The following is a 14,667-nucleotide window of genomic DNA, read 5'->3' on the forward strand; positions in this document are numbered from 1 at the left end:
TAAAAGATCCTCTCATTATCAAACAGAAAAGCAGGCCAACAAAAATAATTACTATGGGCCCAGCCATCAGTCTGATCATAAGAAGTATCTGAGCATGATATAAATATATATGCATGCATATCAATACATACATTCTATACATGTATATATTCACACACACCACACATATATATATATATATATATATATATATTAGGGGTGTGCATTGGCACTGCCCTCATGATTCGATTCGATTACGATTCACCAGGTAACGATTCGATTCAATTCGATTCTACGATGCATTGCGATGCATCAAAATTCTACTGCACACAAGGAAAATTTTTCATCAGTCATGAGGCAATACAAGCAGATATTAAACAACAGATTTTATTGGCTGCTATGTGTCTCTTGTATCTTTGACATAAAAGTTATTAAATAAAATAAAATGTAATTAAATAAAATTAAATAAAATGTAATTAAATCAAATTAAATGGTACAGGGTACTGGATATGGCATTTTCAAACCTGAAAAAGAAAACAATCAAAATCTCTGCTTTCAGTCCTTTTTTTTTATTTACACACAGTAAAATAGCAGCACTAAGACAGGGCACTTCCTGAAGTCCTGTGCAAATATTAAAATAATAAGTAACACTATTTTAACAACAACCACCCAGGAATAAAAATATTCAGTGCAACAACACACAGTAACCACTTATTACTGTGAAACTTTTTTCAAGTAGTAAAGTAAAGTGCAAACTATTCTCAACAAAACAGCAGCTTAGCAGCTTTAAGACAATGACAATTATATGCCTGCCCTGATCCTACCATCACATCAGCTGCATACAATAAAATATTAAGATGTGAAATACAGTATTATAAACCAAAAATAAAGTGTGTAGGCTTAGCCTACTACCAAATTTGTGCAAACAAACAACTTCAACATCACCATCATCAACAATCCGTTTCAGAGTGAGGAAATGTATAGTTTAACCTAAGCCTACATCATAACTTCTCACTGTTTAGCATTTGGGAATTTCAAGGTTCTTGTGCAAAAACACAAGCTGATCGACATGGTCTGATTTGAGAGAGCTTCTTTTTGCAGTGATAACATCTCCTGCAGTGGAGAAGACTCTCTCTGCTGACACACTTGTCCCGGGGATGCACAAGTATCTCTTTGCTAACCTAGAGAGGAGAGGAAATGTGCCCTTATGGCGATGCCACCAGTCCAAGGGATCCTCAGAGAGAGGCACAGCTGGGGATCTACAGTACAAGTCCATTTCCTCCTCAGCACTGGCATCGGCGGTCTTACTTTGTACTGCAGGTTCATTGGTGTCATTGATGAAAGCAGGTCCCAGCAAACTTAAAAGCAGCGATGAGGCCCTTCTTTTGGGAGCGGAGGGGCCTGCTGAGTCTGACACATTGTCATCCACGGACAGCAACTCTTCTTTGGTTCCTGAACTTCCTGTTCTGCCAGGCGCTTCATCTGCTTCTGTTCTCTGTTTTCTCTCATACTGTTTGAAAAAATAAATAAATAAGAGCAAAAAACAGCAGTTAGCATCACTTTCTCAGCCAATGCTGCAGCTCATATGACAATATTTATTTATTTACACAACTATTTTTCTCAGTCTAACATTTTACTGACTATGTAGCTGCTTAATAATTAATTAACATTACATTGTTATTATAATTAAATTTTGTAATAATTGACAATTATTAAATTATGAATTTACAATTATTAAATTATTAATTAAATTTAAATTATTTTACAAGTAAAAATGAATTACCTCCTCCAGGGATGCAGCCTCTGAAGTCACTCCTGCGGAGACATCCAATCTCTCCTCCTCTGTCAGGAAAGGTAACCCCTTAAAGCGAGGATCTAGGGCAGAGGATGTATGAAGGATCTTTTTCTCTGCCTCACTATTGTACCTTTTAAGGAGATCTGTTTTGATGGCATTCTTCACATCACGGATCAGTGGTTGGTCTCCAATAATGTCGGACATGCTCTGGAGGAGTTGGGCATATACTGGTGCAATTAGGCTGACTGTAGGACTGCTCTCCTCTGACATAAACACAGTGGCATCCTTCACTGGTTTTAATGTCTTCACTACTTCCTCCACATTAGCCAGATCGGCTCTGCTGAGAGTGACGATGTCACTTTCATCTACATTTAGGGCAGGGGACAGCAGGGTGGCATGCAATGCAGCTTGCAGTTGCAAAAACCTCTCCATCATATCATGAGCACTATTCCACCTTGTGGCGACATCTGTTATCAGTTTAAGTGGACTTGTCAGTTTAAGAACAACTCTCTGGTTTTCTTCAAACAGGTGCTTTGCCTTTGTGCTGCGGTGGAAGTATGCTGAGATACGTCGGACTCTGCCCAGAAGCCTGGAGACCGCTGGTAGCTTAAGCGCCCGCTGCGCAGCGAGGTTTAACGTATGCGCAAAGCATTTTACATGAGGGAACTTCCCAATTTCAGCAGCACTAATCATATTAGCGGCGTTGTCCGTCACCAGCACAACACTTTTATCTGTAAGCTGCCATTCCTCCACAACATCCAAGAGTAGCCTTGCCATATGAGCACCAGTGTGGCTCTCATAAACTGCTCTCGTCTGCAGCACATGTGATACAATCTTCCAATCCTCGCTAATATAATGTGATGTTATGGTTACATAGGACTCTGTTGCGACTGAAGTCCAGGCATCACTTGTAATGGCTACACGTCTGGCTTTACACATTGATTCCATTACCTTTGCTTTGGTTTCTTTGTACAATGTGGGAAGCGTGGAATCACTGAAGGTAGCTCTTGTCGGTAGCTTATACCGGGGCTCAATTGTTTTAAGCATGTGGCGAAACCCCGCATTTTCTACCACAGAATAGGGTCGTAGATCCTTCGCTATAAAACATGCCACCGATCGTGTGATCCTCTTTGCTCTCTCGGAGTTGTGTGGCAATGTTGACACTAGCGACTCGTCAATTCTTGGCTGGGATGTGTCGACTTTTTGTGTTGTTGTTGTTGTTGAAGCTAACTCAGGATGCCAACGATCAACATGGTTCATGAAGTTAGTTGTATTGCCAACGTGCTTAATTTTAGTGTGGCAGATTTTACACACCGCGTAAGACTTGTCTAGTTTCCCATTCACTTCATAAAATCCGAAATGTGCCCAGATGTCCGCTTTCCAAGCTTTGGGTGCGTTTTTAATAACCCGTCTATCGCGGTCATCTCCCTCCGCCTCAGCCATCTTGCTTGTTGTTGTTGTTGTTCCCCCGGAACCGGAAGTATTTGAAACTTCACAACTTTATTGTCCGCCAGAAAATAAACTGTGACATAATCGATTATGGCACTTTGCCGCATCGATGCTGAATCGTTCATGCCCCGCATCGCGATGCATCGCCGAATCGATTATTGTTGACACCCCTAATATATATATATATACATATATATATATATATATATATATATATATATATATATATATATATATATATATGGGAGGTGAAAGAAGAAAAAGAGGAGAGGGTAGATATAAATCGCCCTTTAAATACCTGGGGGATCGATTATAAACGCAACGGTGTTTACAATCGATCACCCATCTCACTCTCGCTTCTTCATCCTCCCGTCTGTCTGGCTCAGATCCAAATCTGAACGGCCAGGGGGTTTCCATGCCCTCCCGATCTCAAACGCGGAGATCAGTAGAGAATGGAAAGTCTATGGGAGCTGCAACATTCATGGACAGAAAGGAACCGTTCGTTGAGTCGTCCACGCACGGCCCCTTTCTTAACGCGCTCTCACGGCAGCCGCAGCCCACCGAAAAAAGCGCGTCCCAAAAACACAGCAGCTCACATACCCAGCGGCCAGAGGAGCGCTCGCTATCTGACGCAGTGACATCAAACACGGATGTCACCGTCAACTCACAACTTCATAAGCCCCAGGGAAGCCGAGAGAAATATAATCCTTTCAGACTTCCCAACGAGCTCACCTGCGAGCCCTATGCCTGCAGCCACCGTATTGCCTCAGCACACACGGGGCTACAGCACCAGGCACAAATGCAGACACCTCCTCCCTCAGGAAGAGTGTCAAACGAGAACGGAGCGTCCAAACAGGGGAGATGCTCACAGTAAGCAATAGACAAACACACATAGACGCCGCCCTCAAGCATCGTCTATGCGTTCGCTCCTCTCCAGACAGAAAAATGCCAGAAAAATGTACATCAAGTGTCAAACTTCTGGGACACACGGATGAACATATCCTCCTGGACGATTGCAGATATAAAAGGAGTAATTCCCTACCGGAGTTTGTGAAACAATGGCACGAACAAAACAGTCCCGAAAAGACGAGAAGATGTCCGACTGCTTCCTCGGGCGCTCCCTTTATACGTCACGGTTCACGCTGTTCGACGTCATAGGCTGTCGCCGGCCAATAGGATTGGAGTTGTGTGATTCTTGCCATTTCGAACACGGGTCACGAGTGGCGTTCCCCATAGCGCGATTTCAGCGCAGAGTTGAGTTCCCTTTCGAAAGGGAACTTATGTTATAGAAGAAAATGCTGTATTTATTAAATCAACCAGTTCTTTATTTACCCTTGCATAGCGAACAAGACAGACCAAAATGTGTGCGGCACTCAAAAGATACTGAAGTGGTAGTGGATTCAGAATACAACCCCTTCAATATTACATTATATATTATACACTGTAAAAAACAATCAGACCACTCTAAGTCAACATTTTCTAGTGATTAGTCACATCTAAATTTTTCAATTGGCCTAATTGAATTTATATTTGCTATTTCCTAACCATATCATTTAAACACGTTGAAAATCTGCCTGAAAATCAGACAGATACTAGACACGTTTCAGACTACTGTGTGCCTAATGATGATGAAATAACGCTTTTTAATGAATAAAAGTAAACTGCAGTGACTAGTAATTTGCAGCTAATAGAGATATTCTTGCCTTTTTTCAGAGTAAAGCACATTCCACAAACAATGCAATCCTACTGTTCATTTGCTAGTGATATAACACCAAATATAAACATTTATTCACAAGATCAACACACTAATCCACAAGAAACTGATCACATGAGCTGTAACTGACTGTCATAAAACTTTGAACGACGGACACTGATGTCACTGCCACATGATAGGCTGAGGTGCCTCACGTGAGCCAAGTTAGCTGTTGCATTTTTTCCAATGGTAAGAGATACAGATCCTCTCATCTCCCAATAATAACACAATATGCTTGTTCGGCAATATGCACAGACCGATTGGCGGCTGACTTGAACCAGTGCATGCTGGTTATAAATGTTGTCCGACTTGAGACAGAATGCATGTCGGGGGGAAGTCGTGAAGTCAGACACTTTTTTGCTTCCCATATTGACGCCTGCATTGCTTTGCATATTTTATCACAAAAAAATGCAATATTTGTCAAAAATACAGATGTTTCTGAGACATTTTCATTCAAAACTTTATGTACTGCTTACAATGTCTGTTTAAACAAAAATAAAGTTCAACATAATCATATATTATTTAAATACCAAAGTGGGGTCTACAATTTTATCAGTTATATTGTGATAAACAAGAAAAAATACAACATCACAACTATATGAAAAGAGCTTTAACTGTTATAAAAATACAGATTTGTGAACATTAGTGGAACTGAAGGTGTGAGAATAAACAGGAATGCGGTGAATCCGGCCAATCGTGGAACAGCTGTGTCGTCATCAGAGTTTGTGCTATAGTGAAGCTGCGCAGAATGAACCATATGCCTTAACAAGTAGAACAACTGAATTACATATAAAATTTCTATCCAGTATGCACTGCTTCAAGTCGATCTCTCTGCGCAGCGCTGCATGAAGTCAAACAAGCCTAATCTCTGGATCAACTGCACCTGACTGCAGAATCCGGTGCTGCAGCCTCACTCACTCATATTTAACTGTGATTTTCTGCTGTTACAAACACTTTAACTGGTAAAATCCTCAGAGGGGAAGTTGTGCAGCGATTATATAAGAATGGAAAGACAGTCTCTGTGAAGGATGTCCTGAATGTGCACAGACAGTTTTTGGTCACAGGATTAGAGAATGACACTGTTCCTCCGTCATAGTCCAGCTGAACTCTCACACGCTGAAGCTTCTTCTTAACAGTAAAGTAAGTCCAGGGTTGCTCTGGGGATAGTGATCTGTATTCACTGTCCGTGTACCACACACACCAGACATTAGAGTCAAAGAAAACTTTTTCCTTCCTTTGGTTTGATGCTGTGGTTATTCCAAGAATCCAGTATGTATTGTCACCAACCTCCACATCCCAGCAGTGTGTTCCTGAGTTAAAGCCCTCAGAACTCAGGACACATGGATAATCATCAAACCTCTCTGGATTATCAGGACAGTTTTTATCTTCATCACTGAATGACACACTGGTCAGATCAGTAGAGAGTGTGAGCCGAAGATATGCTGTGTTTGGATCTAGACTCAACGGAGCTGCAGAGAGAATAACATCAGATTAGAGGATGAAATATGATGGCATTAGAAATGTAAAACACATATAAAGACTTTCTTGAAAGAGATAATAAATCATAACAATGGTCTCTCAGTTACTCTCAGAATGGATTGAAGCTTCAATAAACACTATTGTAATCCTAATACATAAGCATAGACCACGAGGAATAGACTTTTTAGGAGTTCACTGTATGATCTGATGATTTTCTGAAATACAGTTCAGATTTACTAAGAAATTCAAGTGATTATATTTCTATCAAATGTTTTAGTTTATATCTGAACTATCTTTTGCACTGGTGTCAAATCTGCTGAGACTCACTGTGTTGGACAGTTTCCATCATCTTCTTCCAGACTCTGAACGACAGGTTACCCAGGTAATGTGACACATGAATCAAAGCTCCAGAACTCATCTCTGGATCCGGCTGTGAGATCTGGACTCTGGAGGAACATTCAGGAGTCAGAACTGCAGTGAATTTGAGTTCAGATCCTCTGAGAGAAGAGATACGAGCAGCTCACTCACCTTTCCATTGTGACGGTAAAGTTCTGGAAAATAAAGAGTTTGAAAACATTTTAATATCTTATCAAACACTATTATTGTCAGTGAGTCTCTCTATACAACATTGACAAGTAGTTTTAAGCTCAAAGAATGAAGCCAGATTCATTTGTCACCTTTAGAAACGAGACGTCATTGGCTTTCATCATCTCCTCCATGTCTTTGATTGTGTGTGAAAGAGATGAGATGTGTCTGTTCATCTCCTCCAGCTTCTCCTTCATCTTCTGCTTCTTCTGCTCCTCTTCCTCCCTCAGTGCAGTGATTGTAGCTTCTTCTTCATCTCTGAGAAACTGATGAAGCTTCTCAAACTCTTCTTTAATCTGACACTCTGTTTGCTCAGCTTGAGACTGAAATCAAATCACATTCACTTCAGTCAGCTCTGTATTAAAACACACTCCACTAATGTCATTAATAAACTCTGTGTGTGTGAATGTGGAGTATTTAACTCTATATATCCTCACCTCGATGTGTTCAATTATTCCATCAAACTCTCCTTTCATTTGTTCTCCATGTTTGAGCTTGGTTTGTAAGGATGTCATTGCTGTATTAAATTCCTCCTACAGGTTAAGATGAAAATCTGTGAAACTTATGTAGCTAAGAGGTTTAAACATTGTATGTTTGGATGCTTTTGTTGTTATATTATTTAGTAACTTGTGACATTTTTACTGATTTAAAACCAAACATGTTTTGTGCCAATGCTGTTACATTCAAGATGTGAACATCGGAGGGGTTGAAGCTCAGTGCAGAATATCAGTAGTATCCCAGATATCATGTGATCATTGAAACAATGTTGAGTCAGTGTTGATGCGTCAGTGCTTAATTATATTGAATTAATGTTACAAAGTGATGCTGGTTTAATATCAATTTTGCACCCACAATTAATGTTGAAACAATGGTGAGATTTCAACAAATCAATGGTAATGACATTAAATCATCGTTACACTGTGATTGATTCTACATCATTGCTGTCGAATCAACACTGAAATGATCAAAAATGAAGAAATGGTAATGTTAAATCAACATTACACTATGTGTCACGATCCCCAGCTGGATTGCCCATCTTACATCAGATCTCAACATTATTTTATTTAGACATTTCCGTTGTATTTTTATTGTAGTTTGTAAACGCCCCACTAATTGGGAAACACCCACTAGTGTTCTGCAGAGATACATGCTTGCATGATCTTGTGGTCATCAACTAAAAATCACTGTTAGTTGAATGTAACTTCACCCAAGTGTGCTGTCAACTTTCATCAAAATTTTAATGCTGCTCCAACACACTTTAAACATTGTAATGTTAATTTCAACCAAAATGATAGTTTGGATCAAAACTCAACATTGTATCAATGTCACCATGCTGTCTGGGAAGTCATGGAGATTTAGTCTGAGCAAAAATAAATTCTGGTCATATATATATAATATAAATAATACTGTTCCTATGTTTATCATTTGAAGTGAGAGACATTTGTTTTACCTTGTAAGATGAAAGCACTTCACTGATGGGTCTGAATGTGTGATTGGTGTGTTTCTCTGAGTCTCTGCACACTAAACACACAGGCTGTTTGTCCTCCAGACAGAAGAGTTTGAGTTTCTCACTGTGTAAGCCGCAGATCTCCTCATTTCCCTCCTTTATCAATGAATCACACAAGTTTTTTAAAGCTAAATTAATTGGAGGTTCTTGTCTTGAGGATCTTCTCCTGCAGACAGGACACTCCTGAGAATCCTTAGTTTTCCAGAACTGTTGTAGACACTCTTTACAAATACTGTGACTGCAGGACAGAAGAACAGGAACCTTGAAGATTTCACAGCAAACAGGACAAGAAAGCTCTTCGACAGATTTTGAATCCATTTCCTCGTCTTGTAAAAGATCCAGTGATCTACAATTTACTTTCACTTTCTGAACTTTGGTTTGAAAAGTAAATAACCACTACAATCAAAATCTAATCTGGGTTAATTCAGAAATATACAAAAATCCTAATATAATTTCTCTGTTCTTCACAACACTGACACGTTTTAGCTTTCAGCAAAAATGAAAGCTAGAAATAATGACTCGTCACTTCCTGGTAGGTTTTGTAAGAGGGTGGAGTTTCTGAAGACAGACTGGTTGTAGTTTTACCTTTATTTTATTTGTGCTTTCAAGCATATTCTGGACTCAATGGACTGAATAAAGAATCAAGTGAGAATATGTAGTATTAAATATAAGAAAATTATAAGAGAATTTAATCCTATAAAACAAAAGTTTAATAAAATATGTATTGAGATTGAGACTCAGTGTGTGGAGGAGACACACATTTCATGATTGGATTCATGAGCTTTCAATTCAGTATCTATTCATTTTGATGTTGTTATTTTTTCTCAAGGACAAGAATCTAATGTTGTAAACTACACAGCTGATAAATGATTATTAAAGGGTAATTAATAACTGATTTGTATATAATGGATTTAAGGCAGTTTTTATAATGCTAACATTATGATAAAAAATGTTAATGGTATAAAATATAATGAATATGTAATATAGTTATTTTTTTATTTTATTTATTTGCAAAATGTTCTCTAGAGTTTATGGTCAATGAATGGCTGCTCTGAGTATGTTACCCGACACATTGTTTACAAGCTGTTTATGCTGAAACACTGAACGATTACATGAGACATGATACATTTCAATAATTGTACTGGTTCTTTCAAATTGCTCTTTTTTTGTTGGAGAAATGACTTGCTTTCCGTGCGTGTGTGTGTTTGTCATGGCTTAAAAAGTGCCATAAATAAAAGCCTAAGTATGTTTATAGTTACTGAAGACCTAAAACACAATACTTTTAAGATTTTAAGGTATTTACATTTTAAGGTATTTGAAAATTTTTGACCCCACAGAAACCCTGACATAGGTTGCCACCCCCTGGTTTAGGCTATTAAAGAATAACCAAAAAATAACCTTTGCATTAAATAAATGTTCATGTTAAAGCAGCCTACTTCAGTGTAATATGTTACCATATCATCTCGCTTAACACTGAGAATTTGAATAATTGTAATGTGACAATCGGGTGAGGATATCCAATTCAGAGAAAATCATGGGTGCGGATGGGTGGATGATTTGTATTTAACTGCAGATTCGCATGATGTTAGAGCTGATTCACACATCTCTAATACACATTAACAGACTGTGACCCTCACATCATTTTACGGTCACCTGAACACAGCTGTGCCAATCCTGCAGCTGCAGCTTTTGATGAGGAAGCTGATCTCAGTGCTGAACTCTTTCTTTCTTGCTTTCTAGTCGTCAGATAAAGCAAATAATAAACATGTTTTATATTTTTAAGTGTTTGGTGTCTTTCAACAATAATGTTCAGACAATATCCATAATTTAAAAATATTTAAATTAATGTTATTATATCAAACTCTCAAGAAAAGACTGGAAAATGTGAAATGTCTATAATTTACAGTGAATTCCTATAAATAAAATGTTCTAAAATATATTTATAATTATATGTGAACTATAAAATATATGTATTCACTACAAAAGATAAGCATTTTGCAGAATGGATGCTTGTTTACAGAAATGGAAACCATTCTTAAATCAATCACACATTTACATCAAAATAAATTTTATTAAAGAAATATTTTATTTTTTTGCAATAATCTCAAGAAGGTGAAGAAATCGTTCTTCTCTTTCCTTGGCCTCTCTCTCTCTCCGTTCCTCTCTCTCGATTGCTTCTTGATGTCTTCTTTCTTCTCTTTCTCTGGCTTCTCGTTCCCGTTTTTCCTCTCGCTCTTGTCTTTCTCTTTCTCTACGTTCCTCCCTCTCCTCCATTTCCCGCCATCGTCTCTCCTCCCTCTCTGTTGCTTCTCGCTCTCTCTCAGCCTCCCTTTCCTCCATCTCTCGGATTAGGTCCTCAAAGTTTTTTCTTTTTGTCTCAGTTCTCTCTGGCTCTGGGCTCACTGAGGCTGATGTGGTCAAAGCAACATCTGTATCAGATGAGGCAATAAGGGAAGGTGGACTAAATGAAGGTCTGCCTCCAATATCCTCATCCATGGCATCATACCACTTCCAGGATACTTCTGTGAGTTCACCATCCTCAGTGCTGTCCTCTGTCTTTGGACATTTGAGATCCTACAGAAATGTTCAAACAGAATACAAAGTCAGTCATTTTAATTACACAATTTAAATAGTCATTAACTGTTGCATTAGCAATAATAAAATTCATCCATCTTCCTAGTGTTATTCCTGCTCATTTGCAGGGTCCGCTTCACACAAACACACACATTTTGATTTGGCACAAATTTTACGCTGAATGCCCTTCCTGATACAAACCAGTACTAACAGTGCTTGGACACATTCACACACTCCTATATTTCTGTTTAGGATTTTCCCTTTTTTTCATAAATGTTACTGTTCATTTTGATTTGGCACAGGTTTTATGCCAAATTCCCTTCCTGACACGACACACAAATGTGACTGTTACTTGGCCTTTAAGGTTTTGCTCCACAAAAGCTCTGCAAAAAGTGATCAGAAATCAAGAATCAAAGTGCTGAAATAACTGCACATTTTATATATTATTTATATTTATATGTGTTAGGGCTGTCAATAGATTAAAAATTATTAAATCACGATTAATCACATGCTTCAACATATATTCAACAAATTGAACCATGAGATTGAAGGTTGATTCTCACAAAACTATTTTCTGCAAGCTTTTTTCCTAGGTAAATTCAGGTATCTTTAAAAAAAACAAACAAACAAACAAAAAAAACACAAATAACCAAATGATAAGGAGTCCATATAATTCATACATGTATGCACACCAGAGCAAAAAAAAATCATTAAAAAAAACGTTTGTGTATTGTATGTGTACACCCAGGTGAAAAAAGTACATCTCTATAAAGTACTTAAAGTGCTCTATTTTCGCGCACTAATTTTGTACTTAATATACTAAAAATTCTTCTTTAGTACTTCTAAAGATAATTAAGTGTACTCAACTGCTATTTTGAGACTGCATGAAATATGAACTAAAATGTGCTTTTAATATACTATCTCTGTATTTAAAAAATGTATTTAGATACCACTTGTAGTACATTTGAACCCATAGTGTACTACAAGTGGTAACTAAATATATTTTTTAAATACAGAGATAGTATATTAAAAGTACATTTTATTTCATATTTCATGGTGTCTCAAAATAGCACAGTTGAGTACATTTAGATGTTCTTAAGATTATCTTAAGTACTAAAGAAGAATTTTTAGTATATCAAGTACAAAATTAGTGTGCGAAAATAGAGCACTTTAAGTATATTATGGAAGTGTACTTATTTTTCACCTGAGCAGTGCAACAGCAAATCCAAGGATGCTGCATGTCCGATGGGCCGATACGAGTTCCTGGATTCGCACAACGACGGTGCTTGGGCCGCACCCACACCGAAGCGGAGCTAGAAGGAACTGACTGCCACTCCTTTGAGTACCTGCTTATCAATATTCTCTGTGCAAGGCTCGCTATTGTGCTCAACACCTCCCTCTCCTGCTGAGAGCAGAGATGCCACAAACAGCTCCCTCGGGATTATCTACTTATGAGATAATGCCGGCACAGTTCTCATGTTCTCATCACCCACCAGAGCCCCTGGTCTCCTATACTGATGGGATATAATGTCCACCAATTACAGGATTGAGCACTAAGGATGGTGAGCTCACAACAGCATCTTGGAAGTGGTATGCTGCCATGGATGAGGCAATCGGAGCCAGACCTTCCATTAGTCCGCCTACCCTTATTGCCAACATTCAACGGCGATCCTGCAGGTGTTTCAGACTAAACTCCTGAAGTCCCTGGAACAGGAAGGCCCAGACCCGGAGTCATTTCTTTAGCAGCGGATCTCGCCCTGTGTGCAACAAAGAAGATCACCCAAGGAGTCTGGCGCATCATGGATAGTGCTAGCATCTGTGGCTCATGCGCACAGAAATGTGTGACTCCGATAAATCACAGCTGCTCAATGCCCAGTGAACCCCGAAGGCCTCTTTGGTGATGTCGTAGGGGCGTTCTCAAGACAATATTTTGGATGTGCAAAAACAGTCTAAAATGATGACCGACTTCCTTCCCACGTGGGCCGGGAACAGAGACCTAACAAGAAGTCCTGTTAGGGCAAGAAGTAAGTTCCCCACCAGTCCAGGCACCCAGCGGACCAGGAGTGGACTTGCCCAGTGCAAGAGAATGATGTCCATGGAGAGAGAAGGACCGCCTTCCAAGAGAGAGTGTTTGAGTTGCAGCAATTAAAGAGAAACGAAAAAGTTTTACCAATGCAAAGACTTGTAATAAACACAAAAACAAACATACCCCAATATCAGAGCCCTATTTCATGGCAGTGGACTTGCCTACTTTCACATCCAGATTGCCTCTCATCACAGGCTCTTTCTGAGGTTTGCATTTGAAGGTTTCGCTTATCACTTGAAAGTCCTGTTGTTTGGACAACCTTTGGCCCCTCGTACTTTCACAAAGTGCATGAATGCAGCCTAGAGCCCTGTCAGTCCATTTTCTTATGAAAGATCTTGGACTCATGCTTGATGGTCGTGCATTTGTCAAAAGAGAATTCAAACTAGTCTCAATGTCCTGACCTTTTTTGCACAAGGGAGAGCCGTTCCTCTGAAAATATTTCAGAGGTTACCCAACACACGAGGCCACTTGCAGCTTTGGTTATAGCGCCGCATCCCGTGGAGAGCGTGGAAATCAGGGACAGCGCGCATTGTAGCAACACCCACATGCCTTGACGGGCCTAAGCCATGGCTTAACCTGAGCATGTTTGAACAGGAAATCAGTATAAGTAGAGTGGTCAGACGAAAGGTAGCCCACTGTGACAGCAGACCAGTGTTCAGTTCATGGATGAGTGCACTTTTTTATTTTTCACTTAGCCTGCAGGATCTCTTGCCATTGGTAAGAAACCATCATGTTCTCATTCGAACAGACAATACAGCGGTGGTTGGTGGCATACATCAGTCAACAGGGAGATGTTCATTCGTGCACAGTGCAGTGGATGGCACAGCACTTTCTACTATGGGAGATCAAAGATTCCTTTTGATCCAGGCAGTGACACTGTATTTTGAAAGTGTGCATAAATTTGAGTTACATGGACTCCTTGTATCATTTGGTTATTAGGTGTCCTTTTAGTCTTCATGTGTCCTTTTTTGGAAAGACATCTAAATGTACCTTGAAATATGCTTGCAGAAAATAGTTTGGGAAAGGTTGTTCCACATTATTAGCAAGTCACAGTTCTCAGGCAATATGTGGAATAATAATAATGAAGAATAAAGATCTTTCTGAAGATGAAAAGCATGAAATGGTGCAGTGTTGTGCAAAAGGCATGAAAACAATTAATACTGTGTGAAAACTTAATGGAGATTATTGAATTATCATAAGATTTGTGAGAGATTTAGAACACAGCAGAACTCAGTCAGATAAAGGCTTATTAATGAAAGTTTGTAAAAAAAATAAATAAAAATTAATTGTAATAAAAGGACAGCTATAAAAAAAAAAAAAAAGAAGCCAGTGTTGAGCAGCAAACAGGTATTTGAAGCTCCTGGTCTCCATTCAGGCTGGCAGTTGTGCTTAACTCTCTGGGGTCTGAGGATTTTGGGGCCCTGGAGAAGTTTTGACATGCCCTGACATTTGTGCTTTTT

At 39.0% G+C, this 14,667-nt stretch overlaps 2 protein-coding genes across 2 annotated transcripts; both read right to left on the reverse strand.

The window, feature by feature from the left end:
• Positions 1-997: 997 nt before the first annotated feature.
• Positions 998-3,217, reverse strand: LOC125244512 (E3 SUMO-protein ligase ZBED1-like). Its single transcript, XM_048154583.1, has 2 exons — positions 1,763-3,217; positions 998-1,489 (listed from the first exon to the last, which is right to left on the reverse strand). The coding sequence occupies exons 1-2, from the start codon at positions 3,215-3,217 to the stop codon at positions 998-1,000; spliced, it is 1,947 nt and encodes a 648-aa protein (XP_048010540.1).
• A 1,309-nt stretch (positions 3,218-4,526) lies between these two features.
• On the reverse strand, positions 4,527-9,169 carry LOC125245821 (nuclear factor 7, ovary-like). The gene is made up of 6 exons (XM_048156602.1): positions 8,491-9,169; positions 7,478-7,573; positions 7,133-7,363; positions 6,984-7,006; positions 6,783-6,901; positions 4,527-6,445 (listed from the first exon to the last, which is right to left on the reverse strand). The coding sequence occupies exons 1-6, from the start codon at positions 8,863-8,865 to the stop codon at positions 5,901-5,903; spliced, it is 1,389 nt and encodes a 462-aa protein (XP_048012559.1). The 5' UTR covers positions 8,866-9,169; the 3' UTR covers positions 4,527-5,900.
• Positions 9,170-14,667: the final 5,498 nt, after the last annotated feature.

This window comes from Megalobrama amblycephala, linkage group LG14 (assembly GCF_018812025.1).
Source record: "Megalobrama amblycephala isolate DHTTF-2021 linkage group LG14, ASM1881202v1, whole genome shotgun sequence".
Lineage (NCBI taxonomy): Eukaryota > Metazoa > Chordata > Actinopteri > Cypriniformes > Xenocyprididae > Megalobrama > Megalobrama amblycephala.